This window comes from Oncorhynchus clarkii, chromosome 4, assembly GCF_045791955.1.
Source record: "Oncorhynchus clarkii lewisi isolate Uvic-CL-2024 chromosome 4, UVic_Ocla_1.0, whole genome shotgun sequence".
Classification (NCBI taxonomy): Eukaryota; Metazoa; Chordata; class Actinopteri; order Salmoniformes; family Salmonidae; genus Oncorhynchus; species Oncorhynchus clarkii.
The window spans coordinates 63,982,445-64,007,289 of record NC_092150.1 but is presented as its reverse complement, the minus strand read 5'-3'; the positions used below and the strand labels follow the sequence as shown (position 1 = coordinate 64,007,289).

The 24,845-nt window shown below is 41.5% G+C and overlaps 1 protein-coding gene across 1 annotated transcript; it reads left to right on the top strand.

Annotated features, from left to right (window-relative positions):
• Positions 1 to 770: 770 nt before the first annotated feature.
• LOC139407138 (clavesin 2) lies at positions 771 to 22,663 on the top strand. Its single transcript, XM_071150585.1, has 5 exons — positions 771 to 1,478; positions 2,221 to 2,395; positions 16,713 to 16,823; positions 17,113 to 17,333; positions 22,135 to 22,663. The coding sequence occupies exons 1-5, from the start codon at positions 1,090 to 1,092 to the stop codon at positions 22,226 to 22,228; spliced, it is 990 nt and encodes a 329-aa protein (XP_071006686.1). The 5' UTR covers positions 771 to 1,089; the 3' UTR covers positions 22,229 to 22,663.
• Positions 22,664 to 24,845: the final 2,182 nt, after the last annotated feature.

The following is a 24,845-nucleotide window of genomic DNA, read 5'->3' as shown; positions in this document are numbered from 1 at the left end:
ACATGATGGGACTGCATAGGTTGGCGGTCGTTTCAAAAATGCATTTCATAAGCGACAGCACCAGAACAGCCTGAAATAAAATGAATAATGCACGCCACACAAAATTATGAGAGACAGATTGAGACGAGGATAGAGTAGAAATGAGCATAAATTCGGATGTAAAATCAGAGTGAGGAGCCCATATGCGGTCTGGTAGCAGCCAGTGAGCAGGTGTTTGGGTGCGATGAATAGAGAGAGGAGAGTGGGTGATTCTCCCCCCTCCACCATGTGATGACGGTCAGACTGACTGTATCACCGGAGCGATGGTTTTAGTCACTTTCAACAGCAACAAAACGGCAACAGTAGCACTTGACGTAAAGCCTCCACCACAGAACCGGAGAAGCACGGCGCTCAGAACAACGGGACATGAAGTTGGTCCCACATCCAAACAATTTTGGTACCAAACACACAGAATGGAAATAGACTGCAGGTTGGATGGAGTGAGGATGTCGACGGAATATGTCGCCTTGATTCTTCGACTGTAATTTCTAGCAGTCGGTGACAGCATCTCTCTGATTTTGAATTTAAATGCTTTCGGTAAGGAGAGTTATGACAAGAGTTGCTGCAGGGTGCCGCATTGCCTGCCCGCTTGGATAGTGTAACGATTTTATGGTAATTGTATTATTGGCATTTTGGGTGGGGATGGACGATAATGGCTGTCTTACAATTGTGTGCTTAGGCTTTCAACATAGCCAGCAACATATTTAGACCTATTTGGGAAGTCAGCCACAGCCAGTATTGTGACTGAATTGAGAGCTACAAATGTCGACGTATGAAAATAAACTTGGAAACAGAAGTCAAATGTACGGTACAGGTGGAAACCAAATGGAGCTGTCCAAAAAGTGAACACAGTCAATGTTGCTAGCACCTTCCATCATACTCAGGGAAGCAGGACGATATCTGAAGTCAGGCTTTGATTTTAGGGTCCTGGTTGAGAAGGTCCAATAGACCTGTAAGTGACGCATTCATTGTTGGTGACTTTTTGGCTCTATCTACGGTAACATTTTTACCTACCATTCAAAATTGGCCGTGGACGTTGAAGCAAGAACGATGACTCACTTACAATCCGGTTTGTCCCCAGAAACACTGGAGAAAGCCAAGGTGGAGTTAAAGGAGAACCCCGACACTGCACATCAGGACATTCAGGAGGTGAGGGACATGATTATCACGCGCCCAGACATTGGCTTTCTTAGGACAGACGATGCTTTCATCCTACGCTTTCTCCGAGCTCGGAAATTTAACCATTTCGAGGCGTTCCGCCTCTTGGCCCAGTATTTTGAGTATCGTCAGCAAAATCTGGATATGTTCAAAAACCTCATAGCAACCGATCCGGGCATCAAGCAAGCTCTCAAAGACGGATTTCCGGGGGTGTTGACCAACTTGGACAGATATGGCAGGAAAATACTGATTCTCTTCGCTGCTAACTGGGACCAGAGCAGGTAATGTCCGTCTGATATTAGGGAGCTGTCTTTTCAGAACTACTCTAACACCACTTGACAGTTTGCTTGCTGTCGACCCTCTATTTATTTTTCACAAATCTGTGTTATTGGATTTGTTAGAGCCTAGTCTTATGAACATAATCAAAACATAATCCCCACAAACTGAACTATGAACCCAAAGGCAATCCCTGTCAGTATCATGGATGTAGGCCAGGAAATTAGAAAACTTTAGGCTGCACAGGCCAGTAGAAATGATATCATCACCCCACTAGTGAATGTTGAATTTAAGGACTAAATCAGATACAGTCAAATTACTATATTGCAGAGATTTGACTTTAGGGGCCCACTCATGTGATCTCTCTCCATAGTCACAATGACAATTACATGAGTCATTTAAAACAGCCTTTTCAGACCTCATGCAATAGCAGGATGTGATGAACAAGCAAAATGCCATCAGGAATGGCCATTAACTTAATCAATAACAGCACTCACACAAGTCAAATTGTCTCTCCAATTTGATTCTTTGTATTACTCTCCTGAATGAAAATGGGAGAGTCACTTTCTGTATATAATGCCAAACAAGGGTATGCTGGTTACATTTCATTTTAACTGGAATTACAGTACTAAGATTATTTGGTACATTTGTTATTACGTAATAATTACACAATAATCACTTAATCACTACTTTGTCTTATTTTTGTAATCTAGGCTACTCCCCTAATGCTTTTTTTCACATCTATAGGTATACATTTGTGGACATACTTCGAGCTATCCTGTTGTCGCTGGAGTCCATGATAGAAGACCCAGAGCTACAGGTGAATGGATTTGTCCTGATCATCGACTGGAGCAACTTCACATTCAAGCAAGCCTCCAAACTAACACCGAGTATGCTGAGACTGGCCATAGAAGGTCTACAGGTAAGTCTCAACATTTCTCGAACCTTTCTCATTGCTGGGCTCCACATCACTCAGATGAAGTTCTTAGCTACTTTTGACACTTGTCTCCATTTACTGAGATTACCCAGATCACTCCTAATTCACATGGGGTTTGCTACATTTAATCATCTTAGTCAAGCCTGCCACAGGGATCTTGTCCTCCTGGGATTTTGAATACAGCAGACACTTGTCAGGTGCTGCATTTTTTAAGTGCAGATCTCTGTTGTTCTTACGGAAGTATAGCACTACTGTTGCAAGTTTATATGCGTTGAGCATTAGAGACAGGCTCTATTTCAACCCGCTTACCACACATGGCCCTGCATACCTACTGGAGAAGGTCGAAAACATCTCGAAATCTTCATGAGAAACTGTTTCGGATCAACTATCTTATCAATCTCTTGGTTATGTGACAAACTGTTTAAATGTAAAAGCACTTTCACTCGATAATCACTCTTCTGTACTCTCAGAAACGACATTACAATCAAAGACTTGCATAAGAAGTAAATAATGATATTCATATTTTGATTGCCGGCAGTGTAGGCCTGTGATAGAGACAGCATTCCTTTGACCATGTTCAATCACTTCTAATGGAAGATAAAAAATACAATATCTCTGGCCAAGTGCATCTTTGGTAGCTGGCCAACTAAAATATAAATATGATGTGTAGCCTAAGCCTATAGCCTAATAACAACATGCATACAGACTTTTTTTCTGAACGTCCTTGTGAATGTCAGCCAATTCCTCTTGTAACCCATTATTCAAATTCCAGTGTATGACAAGTTTAGATAGGCTAACCGTGCAGCTGTGTATAATGTACCATGTAGAGCATAGGCAGTTACCATCAGAGAGGTTTGTTGACTGAATATCAACGGAGGACCATGACGAGGCCGTTGCACATTCCATTGCTTCTCCAGACACAGAATAGACTGTGAATAATTGATCACTGCTATTAGTATCTCAGTCTCCCAATGTGCCCGCTACCAAATCATGCGGGAACACACTTGAATGGGAAACAAAATAAAACACACAGAAACATTGTATAACTAATGGAATCAGCCACATTTTCCTCAGTCGGAGACTGAAAAGCCCCAACTGAATCTGTTTCCATTCGATCGAGTTTATACTTTATCTACAGTCATTCATATATGTTCATCAGCTCTACAATAGTAGGTACTTCATGAGGTATATAGGATATTATTACATGGTATGGTATACCACTATGGATTTTCCACCTCAGACACCATGTGACCCCTCTCCTCATAATGCTAACGCCAGAGATAAAAGCTTCTCCTATTGTAATCAATAGTGGTGACATCCTATCTGTGAGCCCACTTGACACTGAGCACTGCGACTATCTCTGGGTGTTGCGGCCCCCTGGTGGGTTTTGTAATGACATTAAGGGTCTCATGTGTGTGCCAGCACACCTCATGTGTCACTATGCCTGTCATTAAGGGCAGAAGCACTTTCAACATAAGGGTTTCACCCTCAGCTGAGGTTAACACTCGTTGCCTGTATGGTTATTGATTTTTGAAAATACCAAGACATGTCAAGATGTTGTTTTTTCATATTATGTTGTGAAGGACATGTAGTAGCTGATGATCTATCCATCTTACATATCATTGGTACTTGTACCAGGTGCAGCTCACTGTTCGCTGCCCACCAGTGTGTGTGTGTGTGTGTGTGTGTGTGTGTGTGTGTGTGTGTGTGTGTGTGTGTGTGTGTGTGTGTGTGTGTGTGTGTGTGTTGCTATGTGTGTGTATTTGCCTGCGTGTGTGCGTACATGTGTGATCTTCAGGATCTTGGTTCAGGTTGTTTATCATTTCCTGCCAGTACATTTGTTATTGCACTTGGGTGGTGTGTTCAGAATACCATGAAGAATTTCAATACTACTGACAACAATGAAAACCGTTTAACATTACTACTGGCAACAATAACAACACTCTGCTGGCAGTTTTTTTTAGAGACTTTGGAATATTCTGAGGCTGAACAGAAAAATGGAAATTCAAAGAAAATCTGAAGATAGCCCATAAGGATATTTCAACTGTGTGGTAATTGAGTTCCTTATTCCCGAACTGACAGTCACATCTATTGTTGTTGGAATGGCTAATACAGAGAGCACAAACTCCAGTAGAGATTTCATTGCGTATTGGCAAAAGAGGCGAAAGAAATTAATACTTGTTCAGAGCGCAGATATTCTTGGCAAATCAATTCCAAGAAAAAAAAATGCTTGGAATGAGTAGAACACATCACGCTGGCCTTGGTTTCCCCAAGCTATACTTTGTTATCTCAGAGCCTCTGATGTTTCCTTTTGCTCCCTCTCTCTCTGTCTTACCGATGCCTTTTGTCCCTATCAGTCTAGAGCAATAACTTGTGTTCAGCAGCCAATCACAACAGACCAGTCCTCCCAATCCCACCCCACACTGAGTTTCCGTGGCAACCTATCCATCCGCCATGCTATGTACTCTCCAGATGGGTTGTGCTGCTAGATGAGAGAAAAACACTTCTGCCATTCTCCCTCGGTGTGGGTGATGATGTGTACATTGTTTCTGTGGGTTTTAGACAGAGTGGGGGATAATCTATTTTTCAACCTGTTTACATTAAAGGTTCAATGCAGCTGTTTTTTTATTTTTATATATCTCAATATCAAATCATATCTGGGTAACAATTAAGTAACTTAGTGTGATTGAGTTCAATTAAAATGGTTAAAAAGAAGGAAAAAAATAGCTTTTTAGCAAATAGCAATTTCTGTCTGGGAGTGTGGAGGGGAAAATGAAAAACTAGCTGTTATTGGCAGAGAGGTTTGGAACTGTCTTTCTGGTTGGTCAATTAACAAATTTACCACCTGGTGATGTCACGTTAGGCCAAAACTCAATCCCACCAAAACAGGTTGTCATTTCAGGCATTCTTTTCAAACAGCTCTTACACTAAAATGACATCATAATTTTCACAATTTCACAGTATTATTCAAACCGCATAGTGTGCAAATATATATAACACACAGGGAAATCAAGTTTTTGACTACACTGAGCCTTTAACCTAATTATGCATATGTAGGGCTGTAGTCAGTCCCTCTGTCGATTTGGCCTCCATAATTATGTAACATGGTGCAATGGTGCTAATTCACATCTTAAAAGGTGACAGCTTATAACCATTTAGCCAGGCTCAATCCATCAGTTTTAATTATACGTGAGGGCAACACATTTTTCAAAAGCTCTTGTGCAACAAGATTTAATGTGGCCAAATTCTCATTACTTTTAATAATGATAGTAGGACATTGTCAGTGAAATAATTGGAACTGCGAGAGGTTCATGCTTGGAGCTTTCTTCAGAGCTCAGTTTATTAACACTCTATAAAGTATTCATACCGCACTGACATTTCTTTCTAATACGTAGAAAGATGAATTTCACAAAAGTGTTTTTTTTTCTGCATATGGCTAATAGACTTGTTTCAGTAGCAGCAGACATGGCTGTTTTGTGCATTGAGGCCCGACATTATATGCTGTTCTGTCTGAGGCTTGGGATTAGCAAAGTACTTTTGTGAAGTGATGTAGTATAAATAGGTTTTATGGCTTTATGCTTGAGAATGAAAGTGCTGGATAATTTGATGAATATTTTGACCACACGGTTTATTTGATTTTTTGGTTTGTTGTTGCTGGGATTTAACTTGGGCTTTGCCTGATCTTTGAATGCCATTGAGACTTGTTCGATTTATAACAATATGTTATCTCTGTATGTTTCTTTTCCCCTTGTTATCTAACATCCATATCCCTCGGACTGCATATCTCTTAGCTGTACCAGTCAGAGTCTCTCTTCTACATACTGTAGCTAGTGTGCACATTATGTGTAGGTAGTACTGCAGGGAGAAAAACCTTTTCCTAGACAAAGGTTTCTTACAATCCACCCAGAAAAAGAAAGAAGACACGTTTTTGTATTGGTCAGTATCATTTAGCCAACTCAGTGTTTCTGTATTGTTTGGATGGGAGCTATGAAGGTTTGATTCATCCATGGGCAGTAATGTCATTACAGATCGATAAAATACCCACTGAGCTTTGAAGGGGTTAACACAAAGTGTCCGTCCTTTTCTACTGAAGTGGCGAAAAGGCCAGCAGAAAGAAGAACACTGACCGGATCCTAATGCCATTCTATGAATACCTCATTGAGCTCTGATGTACTGTATCCCATCGATTGCATGTTTTATTAGGCCCACCCACAGGATGGATGAGTTGAAAGCAGTACACCACTCGACATGGTTCTCCAAGCTTGTCGATAACGTGGGGATCTCGCTCTATTGTATTTATGTCGTATGAATCCAGTCATGAACTAGAGCCTTTTCCAATGTGTTTATCCCCACAGTCAAAGTATCCCCAAAATCTGTGAAAAATGGATTTTACCCTCCCTCAGTCAAGTCTGGACTTTTATCGAGGGCAAGAAGTCTGTATAATATTCACAGATTTGCTCCGTTAATACATTTAGTGTGATTCAGAAGAAGAGAACCTTTCCTCATGAGAGGTCAGGGATTATTAAATGCTGTGATCAACAGTGCATTACACACTTGTAACAAGTCCAAACAAAGTACTCCCTCCATCTGGCTGTCTGACTGTGAATCTCCCATCTGGATGTTCAGCTCCACTGGCTCCTATCCCACAGCCCCATCCAGGAGACTCTCGGCTGGCTGAGGAAACAGCAGCAGACATACCTGGGACCAAGGCAGAGGAAAACTAATTGTTAGTCTGCTTGCCTCAGATTCCGATTCACTCTGGAGTTGTGTTGTTGTTTCTCCTGCAGCAGAACTGTGCTTGTCTGGTCTGCAACAGGATTGGACGAGCCAATGAGTGGAGCTTCACCCCTCACTCGCACTGCTAAGTAAAGCAGGCCGTATCTGGCTTGTGAAGATAAAGTGTCTCCTGTTATTGACGTGACCTATCGTTTTTGACTGTGTCTCTCTTTTGTCTCTCCTTTCTCCTTTCTAATTACCACGGCTGAATGTGTTAATTCCAGGGTGTATCTCTTCAAAGAAAACAGAGAATGTGCAATGGTGTTGTCATTTTAAATGTACTTAACGTGGCTCTCAATCAAAAGCCTTCCCCGAGGATAATGCTGCTGCTTACTGTAATCTGCTTTTAAACTAGTGCACACGAAGAGGCCTGATTCCAGTGAAGAGATAACAAAGTAGCATCTTCACTTCAGGCTACGTTTCCTTTTTAAAAAGGACTCTGCTATATGTACGTATTATTTTTTCATTTTCACCGCAGGATGAGTTCACTCATCCTTTATCAATGACTCCTGACAGGAGCAGAGCAGAATTTAGAGAGCTCGTCAAGCCAGGAAAAGATGGGCTCATCAGCTTCTAAAAAAAGAACGGGGAGACATGAGAGCCGCATGCCATAATGTTCAACATCGACACTAGTGGAAGAAGCCCAGATTGAAAAATCTAATAATATTTACTTACATATTATAGGCTATCAGTGGCGTTTTTAGCATGTAAATCTTGTTTTTTGGGGGGGCTCAAAACAGGTGGGGCTCTGCCAAGATCAAATGATAGTCACTGTTGTAATCGGATTATCAGCATGTTTTGGTAGACAAATAACATGTCATCAGTGTATACCGTTGACTCCTTGTGGAACAACACAGTTTGTAAGCTCCTCATTCTGGGATGTTGCCAGTATGTGTTCGTCAGTGTTCACTGATGAGTTTGACAGCTTGGCTTTATAGGCTTCTATTGCCATAAATGGCTCTTTGCAATGCAAGGGAATGTCCCATCAACAATCGATGCCTGGTTAGATGGACTCCCCTTGAACCTCAGCTCTAGTCTCTAGCTTTAGTTGCTTGTAAAAATCTGCGATGTAACATCAGGTAACTTCTAGATATCCAACAAAAGGACATCAGGAGGCTAAGCTGTGACATCACAGCCACCAAGAGATCAAAGCAATGACATGTGTCTATTAACTAATATGTCCAAACATAAGCTAATAATCAATTGAAATGATCTTGTGATAAAAGAGCTTTGGAGCCATGCAAAATGGCCCATGTACGCCAATATCCATCTGTTCATGTTCCTCACTGCTGGCCTCAGATGATGTTTGGACGTCATCTGCCTTTTTAGCTCATCAGATTCAAGTTTTAACCTATAGGAGTCTAAGCCCTGTCTGAGCCAGGGGAAGATGTTTCTACTAATCAATAATGAATTGTTTTAAGAAAGTCATACCAAGGATCATTTAGCTATTTGATTAAGAATTTTAAGACCCCTTGAAGTATAAAAAAAATAACAAAAAAATGTATTTGATAAAAAAAATATTTTGGACCTTACTGCAATTAGCCCATACAATCGCATTGAATAACAGATTCACTACATGGAACAACATATATGAAATAACACATATGGAATCATGTAGTAACCAAAGAAGTGTTAAATATACACTACCGTTCAAAAGTTTGGGGTCACATAGAAATGTTCTTGTTTCTGTCCATTAAAATAACACCAAATTGATCAGAAATACAGTGTAGATATGGTTAAAGTTGTAAATTACTATTGTTTTTTTTTAATGTAATATCTACATAGGCGTACAGAGGCCCATTATCAGCAACCATCACTCCTGTGTTCCAATAGCATGTTGTGTTAGCTAATCCAAGTTTTAAAAGGCTAATTGATCATTAGAAAACACTTTTGCAATTATGTTAGCACAGCTGAAAACTGTTGTTTAAAAAAGCAATAAAACTGTCCTTCTTTAGAATAGTTGAGTATCTGGAGCATCAGCATTTGTGGGTTCAATTACAGGCTCAAAATGTTCAGAAACAAAGACCTTTCATCTGAAACTCGTCAGTCTATTCTTGTTCTGAGAAATGAAGGCTATTCCATGCAAGAAATTGTCTAGAAACTAAAGATCTTGTACAATGCTGTATACTACTCCCTTCACAGAACAGCGCAAACTGGCTCTAACCAGGATAGAAAGAGGAGTTGCTCAACTGAGCAAGAGGACACGTACATTAGAGTGTCTAGTTTGAGAAACAGACGCCTCACAAGTCCTCAACTGGCAGCTTCAATAAATAGTACCCGCAAAAAAACAGTCTCAACGTCAACAATGAAGAGGCGACTCCGGGATGCTGGCCTTCTTGGCAGAGTTGCAAAGAAAAAGCCATATCTCAGACTGGCCAATAAAAAGAAAAGATTAAGATGGGGAAAATAACACAGACAGTGGACATAGGAAGATTGGAAATAAGTGTAACAGACAAAACTAAGTTTGACGTGTTCAAATCACAAAGAAGAACAATCTGCAGAAGAAATTAAAAGATGCTGGTGGAGTGCTTGATGCCATCTGTCAAGCATGGTGAAGGCGATGTGATGGTCGGGGGTTGCTTTGGTGGTGGTGAAGTGGGAGATTTGTACAGGGTAAAAGGGATCTTGAAGAAGGAAGGCTATCACTCCATTTTGCAATGCTATGCCATACCCTGTGGCCGGCGCTTAATTGGAGCCAATTTCCTCCTACAACAGGACAATGACCCAAAGCACAGCTCCAAACTAGGCAAGAACTATTTAGGGAAGAAGCAGTCAGCTGGTATGCTGTCTATAATGGAGTGGCCAGCACAGTCACTAGATCTCAACACTATTGAGCTGTTGTGGGAGCAGCTTGACCGTATGGTACGTAAGAAGTGCCCATCAAGTCAATCCAGCTTGTGGGAGGTGCTTCAGGAAGCATGGGGCGAAATCTCTTCAGATTACCTCAACAAATTGACAACTAGAATGCCAAAGGTCTACAAGGCTGTAATTGCTGCAAATGGAAGATTCTTTGAAGAAAGCAAAGGCACAATTATTATTTCAATTAAAAGTAATTATTTCTAACCTTGTCAACGTCTTGACTATATTTCCTATTCATTTTGCAACCCAATTCGTGTATGTTTTCATGGAAAACAATTTCTGAGGCTGGTAAAGAACTTATCCTTTCTGTGGTAGTCCTCATGAAAGCCAGTTTCATCATTGCCCTTGATGGTTTTTGAAGAAACTTTCAGAGTTCTTGACATTTTCCGTATACCTTGTCACAACACAACTGATTGGCTCATTAAGGAAGAAAATAAATTCCTCAATTGAAACTTTTAAAAAGGCACACCTGTTAATTGAAATTAATTCCTGGTGACTACTTTATGAAGCTGGTTGAGAGAATGCCAAGAGTATGCAAAGCTGTCATCAAGGCAAAGGGTGTCTACTTTGAAGAATCTCAAGTATAATATATATTTTGTTTTGTTTATTTTGATTTGTTTAACACTTTTTTGGTTACTACTTGATTCCATATGTGTTATTTCGTAGTTTTGATGTCTTCACTATTATTCTACAATGTAGAAAATAGTAAAAATAAAGAAAAACCCTTGAATGAGTAGGTGTGTCCAAACTTTCGACTGGTACTGTACATGTTTGTGAGAGTCTCACCTTTCCACAGAGGGGTCATATTAGTTTGTAGCCCAAACTGTTTGGATGCTACAGACAGAAGTTGGCAGATTGCCTGTACCGACTTCAGCCAATTCTCCAGAAGCTTGTGGTGGTCATAGAGCAAAACGGAGAATACCATCGTGTTTGGGAGAGTCTCATCTTTCTTTGAGGGGCCATCATAGTTTTGTAGGCCAAACTGTTAGGATGCTACAGACAATCTTGTGAGAAGACCGATTTTCGGGATGTCTCATAGTCTGACAAACACCTCTCTAGCTCTGTCACCTTTCACGGTCGGCAGATGTGGTGGATTGAGACGCATCCAATGCAGATATCTCTAGCTTAAACTGATGGATGTTTAGGGGATGTTTTTTTATTATGCCAATTAGATTGCTACAGACCTATATCTATCCTACCCTACCTTTCTAAGGTCTTCGAAAGCCAAGTCAACAAACAAATTACCGACCACTTCGAATCCCACCGTACCTTTTCCGCTATGCAATCTGGTTTCAGAGCTGGTCATGGGTGCACCTCAGCCACACTCAAGGTCCTAAACGATATCATAACCGCCATCGATAAGAGACATTGCTGTGCAGCTGTCACAGTTGTTATGAGAGACGGACCAAGAGTTCCACATATTTTATTTTGTGAAACGTTTAACAAAACAATAAACAACCAACGCCCGTGAAGTAACGTAGTGCTACATGCACCTACACAAAACAATATCCCACAAAGCAGGTGGGAGAAAGGGCTTCCTAAATATAATCCCCAATTAGAGGCAATGATTACCAGCTGCCTCTAATTGGGAACCATACAACCCAGCCACATAGAAAATCAATGACTAGAACATCCCCCTTGTCACGCTCTGACCTAAACACCATAGAGAACCGAGGGATTTCTATGGTCAGGGCATGACAGCAGCCGTATTCATCGACCTGGCCAAGGCTTTCGACTCGGTCAATCACCACATTCTTATTGGCAGACTCAACAGCCTTGGTTTTTCAAATGATTGCCTCGCCTGGTTCACCAACTACTTCTCTGATAGAGTTCAGGTTGTCAAATCGGAGGGCCTGTTGTCCAGACCTCTTGCAGTCTCTATGGGGTGCCACAGGGTTAAAGTCTCGGGCCGACTCTCTTCTCTGTATACATCAATGATGTCGCTCTCACTGCTGGTGATTCTCTGATTCACCTCTACGCAGACTACACCATTCTGTATACCTCTGGCCCTTCCTTGGACACTGTGTTAACTACCCTCCAGACGAGTTTCAATGCCATACAACTCTTATTCCGTGGCCTCCAACTGCTCTTAAATGCAAGAAGAACTAAGTGCATGCTCTTCAACCGATCACTGCCCGCACCTGCCCGCCCGTCCAGCATCACTACTCTGGACGGTTCTGACCTAGAATATGTGGACAATTACAAATACCTAGGTGTCTGGCAAGACAGTAAACTCTCCTTCCAGACTCACATTAAGCATCTCCAATCCAAAATTAAATCTAGAATCAACTTCCTATTTCGCAACAAAGCATCCTTCACTCATGCAGCCAAACATACACTCGTAAAACTGACCGTCCTACAGATTTTCGACTTTGGCGATGTCATCTATAAAATAGCCTCCAACACTCTACTCAACAAATTGGATGCAGTTTATCACAGTGCCATCCATTTTGTCACCAAAGCCCCATATATTACCCACCACTGTGACCTGTACGCTCTCGTTGGCTGGCCATCGCTTCATACTCGTCGCCAGGTCCAGGTCATCTACAAGTCTCTGATAGGCAAAGTCCCGCCTTATCTCAGCTCACTGGTCACGATAGCAGCACCCACCCGTAGCACGCACTCCAGCAGGTATATCTCACTGGTCACCCTCAAAGCCAATTCCTCCTTTGGCCGCCTCTCTTTCCAATTCTCTGCTGCCAATGACTGGAACGAACTGCAAAAATCTCTGAAGCTGGAGACTCTTACCTCCCTCACTAGCTTTAACCTCTCTGGGATATGCCTCGCCAACAGCCAGTGAAATTACAGGGCGCGAAATTCAAAACAACAGAAATCCCATAATTAAAATTCCTCAAACGTACAAGTACTTTACACCATTGTAAAGATAAACTTGTTGTAAATCCAGCCACAGTGTCCGATTTAAAAAAGGCTTTATGACGAAAGCACACCAAACGATTATGTTAGGTCAGTACCTAGTCACAGAAAAACACAGCCATTTTTCCAGCCAAAGAGAGGAGTCACAAAAAACAGAAATAGAGATAAAATTAATCACTAACCTTTGATGATCTTCATCAGATGACACTCATAGGACTTCATGTTACACAATACATGTATGTTTTGTTTGATAAAGTTCATATTTATATCCAAAAATCTCAGTTTACATTGGCTCGTTATGTTCAGTAGTTCCGAAACATCCGGTGATTTTGCAGAGAGCCACATCAATTTACAGAAACATTGATAAAAGATACAACTGTTATGCATGGAATTTTAGATCCACTTCTCCTTAATGCAACCGCTGTGTCAGATTTCAAAAAAACTTTACGGAAAAAGCACACCATGCAATAATCTGAGTACAGCGCTCAGACATCAAAACAAGCCAAACAGATACCGCCATGTTGTGGAGTCAACAGAGGTCAGAAATTGCATTATAAATATTCAGTTACCTTTGATGATCTTCATCAGAATGCACTCCCAGGAATCCCAGTTCCACAATAAATGTTTGTTTTGTTCGATAAATTCTATTATTTACGTCCAAATACCTCCTTTTTGTTTGTGCGTTTAGTACACAATCCAAACTCACGAGGCGCGGGCAAGTCCAGGCGAAAGTTCAGACGAAAAGTCATATTACAGTTCGTAGAAACATGTCAAACAAAGTATAGAATCAATCTTTAGGATGTTTTTATAAAAAATCTTCAATAATGTTTCAACCGGAAAATTCCTTTGTCTGTAGAAATGCAATGGAATGCAGCTAACTCTAGCGTGAGCGCGCGTGATCAGCTCATGGCACACTGCCAGACCCCTGACTCAATCAGCTCTCATTCCGCCTTCTTCACAGTAGAAGCATCAAACAACGTTCTAAAGACTGTTGACATCTAGTGGAAGCCTTAGGAAGTGCAATATGACCCCATAGACACTGTATATTCGATAGGCAATGACTTGAAAAACTACAAACCTCAGATTTCCCACTTCCTGGTTGGATTTTTTCTCAGGTTTTTGCCTGCCATATGAGTTCTGTTATACTCACAGACATCATTCAAACAGTTTTAGAAACTTTAGAGTGTTTTCTATCCAAATATACTCATAATATGGATATATTAGCAACTGGGCCTGAGTAGCAGGTAGTTTACTCTCGGCACCTTATTCATCCAAGCTACTCAATACTGCCCCCCAGTCCCAAAGAAGTTAAGCACCAGCTGTCAGAGCAGCTCACAGATCACTGCACCTGTACATAGCTCATCTGTAATTAGCCCATCCAATCTACCTCATCCCCATACTGTATTTATTTATTTATCTTGCTCCTTTGCACCCCAGTATCTCTACTTGCACATTCGTCTTCTGTACATCCTACCATTCCAGTGTTTAATTGCTATATTGTAATTACTTCACCCCCACGACCTATTTATTGCCTTACCTTTCTTTTCCTACCTCATTTGCACATGCTGTATATAGATTTTTCTACTGTATTTTTGACTGTATGTTTGTTTATTCCATGTGTAACTGTGTTGTTGTATGTGTAGAACTGCTTTGCTTTATCTTGGCCAGGTCGCAGTTTCAGATGAGAACTTGTTCTCCACTAGCCTACCTGGTTAAATAAAGGTGAAAAAAAGATTCCCAGGTATGCGGACATCCATCTTAGGTGGCTAATGTCACTTGAAACGGATCAGCTGAAAAAAGCAGATGACATCCAAACGTCTGAGACCAACAGCATGGAACATGAACAGATGATCACAGTTGAGCTTCATGCTCTCACATTTTTGGAGGTTGTCCTCCCCAAATTAAGCAGCAGCAGAAGTATCTTGTAGTTTGAATAAATAAATACATGAGGGCAGAGGTGGTTTCTATTCTTCCCCCTTCCCCCTTCCTCACTTTATCGACATCACACTAGGGGTACAGATCAATCCACTTCCACTACCAACAACCAGAGGAGGAAGACAGAGCGTCCATCATGTATTCTGATTTGTGTTTCATGTATAATGCATCCAAGTCAAAGCTGTCGGATGGATCACAAAGCAGGAGGGACAAATATTAGGCAGGCTGATGCTGCTCTCAGGAACATACATGCTGTGGCAGCCTGGGAGATTTGGCCGGGTGAGGCGACTCGGACCTCTGCCCTCTTCCTGTCCACTGTCAGCTGTCTCTGTTCGTTGGTGTCAGATCTTGTGCCAGAAAACTGTGAGCGGCTCCGCTGGTTCCAGACTCTGGACCGCCCAGTGTCCTTGCAGCCAGGCCAAGGGGCTCTAACCCAGCTGTTCAGCATCACCATGGCGACAGAGGCTGTCCATTTCTGAGACGGAAAGCGGCCTTAAAGCTCAGTTCTGTCATCTTTGCCATCAAAGTACATGACTCTTTTCTCTCTCCGACACATGCTAGCCCCACTGAAGGTGATGACGAGTATCCTGAACAAACAATAGACTCTTAACACCCTTGTCCCTGTGATCACAGTACCTGTGTGTAAAAAGGATTAAGGTGTAAGGATCCTTCTGTTCGGGTTTCCAGGACTGCATGTGCACATGAAGCCATTACTGTCCTGTTTTTAAAAAAGAACAGCCATCTGCTTATCTGCAAACGTTCTAAAAATCCATCTGCATAGCCAAGAGGCAAGAGCTATCTCCCACGGCAAGAACACCCTCTGGCACTTCAACTTGTTGTCTGAAAGTGTGATAGAAAGAATTAGTATCCCCTGTATCTGTATTGTGATATAAGTTGATTGCCATGCTTAGTCAGTGGAGGTGTACGTTCTTGCTCGGTAGAAAGGTACAGCACGGCTTGCGTTAATGAAGAATTAACAGGGTGGGAGGGAAAAACTCCATAATGACAGTCATGTCTGTGATCTTAAATGTCGAGCCTGATGAATATCTATGAATAACGGACAGATTTAAGAGGGAGAGCTGCAGTAAGCTAGCGACACCATCATTAGCTAATTCGAATGATACAGGTCACCATTACACCGGTCTTAAACCTCAGTAAAGTCTTCAGAACAGATGGAAACCACACTTACATATGAAACTGAGGCATTACCAACTCGTTAAATGTTATGTGAGACTATTGAGTTTCCCCCAGGCTGTGTCACTAGGCTACATGGTGCACTCTGGGTGTTCCTCCTGTGTCCACCTCACAGACAATCCCATAAATCATCAGATTACTCATTTACATAAATGTTTCCCCAGGGATCCAGTTCTGGTGCTCGCCAGCCAACCCTGTTATATCAGGATACAATCTCAGCATACTCCCTGTGTCCAAATTATGACATAGAGATTAGACCATTATGAGAATAGTGTTCAACCTATGAGAAATTCCCTGGCTGCCAGTCTCCAACCTGCATGGCAATGCAACATTGCCCAGAAGACAACAGCACTGAACAATTCAATGTTAATTCAGTATACAGTAGCTAGTAAAATAAACGGACTGGGTGATTTTCAATGAGCAACATTAACATAAACCCAACATGAAAACCCATCAAGATGATGGAAAAGGGAATGGAAAAATCACTTAATGATGTTCAATTTACATTCTACATAACAATGTTCAACTCCACTCTCATTAAAACATACTCTCTGACATACTGTAATTTGAATAGAATAAAATTAACAAAGCAAAATAGGATTAAGTTAGTAACCATACCAACAGGCAGAATAGTGAGTGTATTTGTGCTCTTTGTTGCCCACAGGACAGCTTCCCTGCCAGGTTCGGAGGAATCCATTTTGTGAACCAGCCGTGGTACATCCACGCCCTGTACACCGTCATACGCCCCTTTCTGAAGGACAAGACGAGAAAACGGGTAGGAGGAGAGTTTGTTGTTGAGGGAACATAATGAAAAATCTTTTCGACAGAGACCACCGGGTCAACTGTGTTGCTGTACAGTATAACCAATGCATGTATTGTTCAACATCATTTATGGTAGCCTTCTGAAGAGCGGTGCTCATATAAACAGTGTTCAGGTCAGCTTTTCACAATGGCGAACCTATACTCTCTAACATACAGTAGACTTTTGCATGCTGTTAGATTGTATATGCTCATTTTTCTATCGGTGTCAATGTTGTGTTGTTGTTTTGTCCATCCCTCTGCAGATCTTCATGCATGGGAACAACTTGAACAGCCTTCACCAGCTCATGCACCCTGAGATCCTGCCCTCTGAACTGGGTGGGATGATGCCCCCCTACGACATGGGCACCTGGGCCCGCACCCTTCTGGACCACGCCTATGACGAGGAGACCGAGTATTGCCCCGAGTCCTACACCCTGTCTGTCAAAGACCTTGAGAAAGACCTGTCTCCTAAAACCATGAAGAGGTCCGTCTAGACTTATGTTATTCACGTGTGTCAATGTGATGTCTTCATACGAGATAAAGTTAAGTTAAGGATGCTGCGAATTTTCGCAGCTTTTTGTTAAAAATCGCGCAACATTTCAAAGTCCTGCTACTCATGCCAGGAATATAGTATATGCATATGATAAGTATGTGTGTATAGAAAACACTCTGAAATCGTGTCTGTGGCTATAACAGAGCGTGTTTAGGAGTAAAAATCCCAGGGAATACTGTTCACCAAAAACACAAAAAAAATATTCATCCGCCAGTCAATGTATTGTCTAAGGCGACAGAAAATAGATGAGATTCCGTTTACAACGCCTACAGCTTCCACACGATGTCGCCAATACTGGCATTTCTTTGCACGTTTATCCTTGGTGGGATGACGTATAGGCACTTCCTGTCTTGGGGTGCACCCAGGAAATTATGAAAGTGAAAAAAATGGATGATGATTTCAAGACTTGCTGCTATCGAATACAGATCGCCCCGTGATCAATTTGATCCATTATTAACGTTTATTAATACCTAAAGTTGGTTTACAAAAGTAGTTTGAAGTGATTTGTAAAAGTTTATAGGCAACTTTGTTAATTTTAAAAGTGACGTTGCGTCGTGTAAAGGTGCATTTCCCTTGGATCAGACGGCCTTTATAAATGAACATTTTTGGCATACTTTGACGGATTTAATCGGGAAAAAGACCCAATTGTGATGTTTATGGGACATATAGGAGTGCCAACAGAGAAGCTCGTCAAAGGTAATGAATGTTTTATATTTTATGTCTGCGTTTTGTGTAGCGCCGGCTACCGCAAAATCTGTTGTTTAGGTGACGTTCTGGTATTTTTTTTGGGGGGGGGGGGGGGGTGCATGCTATCAGATAATAGCTTCTCATGCTTTCGCCGAAAAGCATTTTACAAATCTGACTTGGTGGCTAGATTCACAACGAGTGTAGCTTTAATTCAATACCTTGCATGTGTGTTTTAATGAAAGTTTGAGTTTTATCGAAAACTATAGTTGGCGCTCTGAAATTTCCGCTGATTGATGTTCTTGCACTGGGATTAGATTCTGCATCATCCTTAAGAGGAAGTTACTCTGTCAGATATGTCATAGCTGATGCATTTTCTTCCAGGTATATCATAAAGTACAGTTGAAGTCGGAAGTTTACATACACTTAGGTTGGAGTCATTAAAACTTGTTTTTCAACCACTCCACAAATTTCTTGTTAACAAACTATAGTTTTGGCAAGTCGGTTAGGACATCTACTTTGTGCATGACACAAGTCATTTGTCCAACAATTGTTTACAGACAGATTATTTCACTTATAATTCACTGTATCACAGTTTCCGTGGGTCAGAAGTTAACATACACTAAGATGACTATGTCTTTAAACAGCTTGGAAAATTCCAGAAAATGATATCATGGCTTTAGAAGCTTCTGATAGGCTAATTGACATCATTTGAGTCAATTGGAGGTGTACCTGTGGATGTATTTCAAGGCCTACCTTCAAACTCAGTGCCTCTTTGCTTGACATCATGGGAAAATCAAAAGAAATCAGCCAAGACCTCAGAAAAACAATTGTAGACCTCCACAAGTCTGGTTCATTCTTGGGAGCAATTTCCAAATGCCTGAAAATACCACGTTCATCTGTACAAACAATAGTACGCAAGTATAAACACCATGGGACCATGCAGTCGTCATACTGCTCAGGAGGGAGACACGTTCTGTCTCCTAGAGATGAACGTACTTTGGTGTGAAAAGTGCAAATCAATCCCAGAACAACAGCAAAGGACCTTGTGAAGATGCTGGCGGAAACAAGTACACAAGTATCTATATCCACAGTAAAACGAGTCCTATATCGACATAACCTGAAAGGCTGCTCAGCATGGAAGAAGCCACTGCTCCAAAACTGCCATAAAAAAGCCAGACTACGCTTTGTAACTGCACATGGGGACAAAGATCATACTTTTTGGAGAAATGTCCTCTGGTCTGATGAAACAAAAATAGAACTGTTTGGCCATAATGACCATCGTTATGTTTGGAGGAAAAAGGGGTAGGCTTGCAAGCCGAAGAACACCATCCCGACCATGAAGCACAAGGGTGGCAGCATCATGTTGTGGGGGTGCTTTGCTGCAGGAGGAACTGGTGCACATCACAAAATAAATGGCATCATGAGGAAGGCAAATTCTGTGGATATATTGAAGCAACATCTCAAGACATCAGTCAGGAGGTTAAAGCTTGGTCGCAAATGGGTCTTCCAAATGGACAATGACCCCAAGCATACTTCCAAAGTTGTGGCAAAATGGCTTAAGGACAACAAAGTCAAGGTATTGGAGTGGCCATCACAAAGCCCTGACCTCATACCTATAGAACATTTGTGGGCAGAACTGAAAAAGCGTGTGCGAGCAAGGAGTCCCACAAACCTGACTCAGTTCCACCAGCTCTGCCAGGAAGAATGGGCCAAAATTCACCCAACTTATTGTGGGAAGCTTGTGGAAGGCTACCCGAAATGTTTGACCCAAGTTAAACAATTTAAAGGCAATGCTACCAAATACTAATTGAGTGTATGTAAACTTCTGACCCACTGGGAACGTGATGAAAGAAATAAAAGCTGAAATAAATCATTCTCTCTACTATTATTCTGACATTTCACATTCTTAAAATAAAGTGGTGATCCTAACTGACCTAAGACAGGGATTTTTTTACTGGGATTAAATGTCAGGTATTGTGAAAAACTGAGGTGAAATGTATTTGCCTAAGGTGTATGTAAACCTCCGACTTCAACTGTATACGGCTCATGTAATAACCACAGAAATAGGGCAGATATTGGACGTAAATAGAGATTCCTAGACCTATAAGATACATGGAAAACACATGATTGATTTTCTACAGTAGGAGTAATCCTTCATTAAATTACACAACACGGGAGCACAAAATATTCTGTTTTGTGTGTTGTGTACTGAAGGCCTCTCACCAACATTATTCAGTGGGGTAGCTCCTAGACATAATCATAGGAAATGGTATACTTGGATATTATAATATGTATTCACTATTCAAAATGCGAAACCTATTCCGAGAAATCGATCTCAGTGTTTAATTTAGTGGTCTAGTTTCTGAAATCCTCCATAGCGGATAGTTTTGTACGTTTTATAGAAATAATAAATTAGGCATGGTGACATTAGTTTGCTTTAGTGACAGTCCCTTGTCTCGGTGAGTTTCTTCAGGGCTGTCTCTCTCCACTTACTGGCTCATGAAATGAGCATTAGGCAAAATAGATGAATATGATGCTCTGATCTGCACTCAATGGAGTGCGCCAGCTACCTTTTGGAGCATGAACAGAAGTGATGTAGTTTTACCTTCGGCAATAAGCTCAGTTCCAATCCTGCTGCCCCACACATCCCTCTGACTGAACTTGTACTTCCCCCATGCACAGCACAGTATCCTTAGTAAAAAATAATAATGTTTTGGTTCAGCAGATTTTTATCAGTGAAATGTACTGTGAATGACATTTCTGCTTACCAAGACAATACACTGACGCAGCAGTCGAAGCAATGAGAGATAAGGTACTGTATGGGATTTTCATTGATTCATGAAGGACATAAAAGCATTTAATAATGTCTTTATTCCCATTGTTATCTAAGCCCTCTTTTACCCTGATCTGGCCTGTATCTGTGACAGAAGCATTTGATTGGTGTATCATAGCATCTTGGCCAGGGGCTTGATATATGGCGAACGTAATATCTGTAAATCACCTGCAGCCATATGATCTGAAGTGACTTATTTTAGTCAGGGGCTTTCAGCTCCCCACTTTACGCTGCGATTTATACGCTCCACAAAGGTCAAGCCAACATTTGCCTTATCCATTAATTGATAAAAAAAAATGTCAAAATTGGTTATGAGTCACTGTTGGAGAACCATATGCTCTGAATGATGAGCCGCTGTATCATGACCACCCCATAATGACACAGCCATACTGAACTGTATGACTGTGATGTGTCTGTGTGAGTGGTGGACTGACTCCGAGGCAGATCTGTTTTAATTCACTGTTCACTGCTGCAGTGATTACATAGGTCCCTGGTAGCAGCAGTAGCTTTATGAACTTGTAAATGTTAAGCTCACTGAGGCTGACAGGATCCTACTAGTTACTATTCCAAAGGCCATTTGAGCCCCTGTGTAAATACTGTACAATCATCTCTTTTTTTTTTTGTTTTTTTTTTGCCACAGGTGATTGGTTGTTGAAGCTCTGGTTGTTTTCTTAGTAATCCTCATCAGTCATATGAATGTTTATCCGTCACGGCAGACACAGGAGACCAACGTGTACCAGACGTCTGCATGACGAATGATCGCTCCCGTTCCCCCAAAAGCAGCTTAGGTTTCTATCAGAGAAATACATCAGAAATAGGTTAGAGCAGTGTCTGAGGGTGACATTTTGTGATCAAATGACCTTTTCGGGCTCATGCACTATACAAGACAACAACATTTCTAGGGGAAGAGAATTTTTAATGTTTCGTTTGCATGTGTTTGTACGTTTTTGTGTTTTTGGGGTATTGCACGTGACCCGAGGCCTCCTTAAACAATTCATGCTGGGGGGGTTTTGGGATGCATTTATGAAACCAATCGTCTATGACCTTGTACGATTCCTTTGTGTGCTACCTGCTCTGCAGGATGCAAGGGTTCTCTGGTGCAAGCGCACCTTTTCATCCCACTCCCTTGTACTAGGTGAGAAGTCCTCAGTGATAGTGCTTCAATGAACACAGGCCTCTCTGATGCCAGTCATCTTTTATTCATATCCACAGGTCCCAGTCGGTGGTGGAGCCCGGAGTGCTTAAACGGCCAGAAAAAGTGAAGAGCGAGGAGGAGAACATGCAGCCGCTGCTCTCGCTGGACTAACGTACGGCGCGACAACACAAGCAGACCAGGAAACATCGCCCTCAGACAGAAAGACAGACAGAGGGGAGACAATCCCCATGCTCCCTCCAACAACAAAAAAAGAACACAGAGACGTAACGATGCGAGGGAAGAGATCGGAGCATGAGGAGAACCTCTTCTGGCATCATAAAGACGAGCAACGCCGGCATTTTGAGAGATATTTCTAAAAACAAAAAGGGAAGAGAAGCTAATGGCGGAGGTCCAAATGTTATTGTCAAGTGCCAATTCAAAACTGTAAATACACTTCAGATCTAAACACTAGGAGGATGGGGGAGTCATTGTGACAGGAAAACATGCAAAGACTGCTGTTAATATTCTGTATGTGCTTCTCGTGAAATATTTTGTGATAAAAGTGGTACCATAGGAGGTTGATGGGAAATCACGCTTAAAGGGGATTGAAAGCTGGGGGCTTTTGGTACAGTATTTAACATTTCCAAACCGGCAAGTGCAGCTCGGGATTTGTTCTAATAACGTTTTTATTTTTTTTATTTTTTTTTTACATTTAACCTTTATTTAACTAAGCAAGTCAGTTAAGAACATATTCTTATTTACAATGACGGCCTACCGGAGATCAGTGGGTTAACTGCCAGTAACCATGAAAGCATGACAAATGTCTCATATTTTGAAATGATTTAGTATCAGCTATTGGTTCAGCTCAGAAGAGGTAACAGTGTTGTCACTGTGTCATGTGATTCCAAAAATGTGTTCCTGTTCAAGGATTATCTTGAAACGATCTGTTTCCATAGGAGATGTTGCCCACTACTGCACACACCTACTTGAAAATCAATTTAGATACACTATTTAAAATATATAGATATTATTATTATTAGAATACCTCATATCTTATTTTAGGATGCTGGAAGTTAAGATACAGTATAATGTATGCATATGATATCAAGCTTTTGTGATGTCTGCAGGGGTACAGTCAGTTTATGCCACTGTGTGATCTTCCCGTTGCTAGCTCCTTTGTTTCTCCCTGCATGGCGGTGAACCTCGAGGCAGTGTTCAGCTCTGGAGCCTCTGAGCCCTGACACAGTGCTGCCTTCCTGCTATGCCACTAACATGGATTCACTCTGGCGTGGCCGCCTGGCTGCCCAGAACTAGGCCAGACAGATCAACAGTCCTAATACCCAGTGATCACACGGTCCAGGCAATATCATCTCCAGCTCGATAACCGAGGAACTTATGCTCTCAGCTGCTGCAGACCCAGGAACCTCTGTGGTTTCTTTGGTTAAGGGAGGGCGCCGTTACAGCTTGTCAGTGTCACCCAGTCTGTCTGTAGTGATCATCAGGTAGCGATGTGTGAGAGGCGTTGCAATAACCCGATAGCTGAACAATGGTATTGTTGTCCGAAGCCTCATTGATCGGATGCTGCTGTCTGTGTGTTTCACCCAGGTTTAAAGTATTTCATGTTTTTATGTGATGTTCGTCAGTATTTGAAGGCATCCATGACTCGTTTGGCCTGTGCACTATTCAGATCATCCTACAATACAGGATGATGATGCAACAACAGCAGCAGCTTTTTTGAGGCTGGAACACACGTTTGAGAATTGAATATGTTAAGCATCTGTAATATTCTTCCGACTGTTTTCATGTATGCAGACTTGCCATTTCAACCAAAGCCCCCCTTTGACAAAACAACGTCTTTATTGTGTAATGCTTTACTTCATCCATGGCTTCAAGGTACAGTAACGACTTCTTATGACAGTTAATAATTGTTCATGAAATGAATGCATGTTATTGCTTCGAGTTAATCCTTTGGTTTCATGTTTCCATGTCAATTTGATTGTATATACTGTACACTACCGTTCAAAAGTTTGGGGTCACTTAGAAATGTCATTCTTTTTTAAATTAAAATTACTTCAAATTGATCCAAAATACAGTGTAGACATTGTTAATATTGTAAATGACTGTTGTAGCTGGAAATGGCAGATTTGTTATGGAATATCTACATAGGCGTACAGAGGCACATTATCGGCAACCATCACTCCTATGTTCCAATGGCACGTTGTGTTAGCTAATCCAAGTTTATCATTTTAAAGGGCTAATTGATCATTAGAAAAACATTTTGAAATGATGTTAGCACAGCTGAAAACTGTTGTGCTGATTAAAGAAGCACTTTCTTCTGAAACTCGTCAGTCTATTCTTGTCCGGAGAAATGAAGGCTATTCCATGCGAGAAATTGCCAAGAAACTGAATATCTCGTTCATCACTGTGTATTACTCCATTCACAGAGCAGAGCAAACTGGATCTACCCAGAATAGAAAGAGGAGTTGGAGGCCCCAGTGCACAACTGAGCAAGAGTACATTAGAGTGTCTACTTTGAGAAACAGACGCCTCACAAGTCCTCAACTGGCAACTTCATTAAATAGTACCTCCAAAACACCAGTCTCAACATCAACAGTGAAAAGGCAACTCCTGGATGCTGGCCTTCTAGGCAGAGTTGCAAAGAAAAAGTCAGACTGGACAATAAAAATACAAGTTTAAGATGGGTAAAAGAACACAGACACTGGACAGGGGAACTTGGATTAGCTAACACAACGTGCCATTGGAACCACAGGAGTGATGGTTGCTGATA

What these genes read in the sequence shown, in the direction of transcription:
- LOC139407138 (XM_071150585.1), top strand. Translation starts at nt 1,090, where the DNA reads ATGACTCACTTACAATCCGGTTTGTCCCCAGAAACACTGGAGAAAGCC. An exon ending in GCTAACTGGGACCAGAGCAG is followed by an intron (nt 1,479 to 2,220) that starts GTAATGTCCGTC and finishes TCACATCTATAG; the next exon opens with GTATACATTTGTGGACATAC. An exon ending in TGGCCATAGAAGGTCTACAG is followed by an intron (nt 2,396 to 16,712) that starts GTAAGTCTCAAC and finishes TGTTGCCCACAG; the next exon opens with GACAGCTTCCCTGCCAGGTT.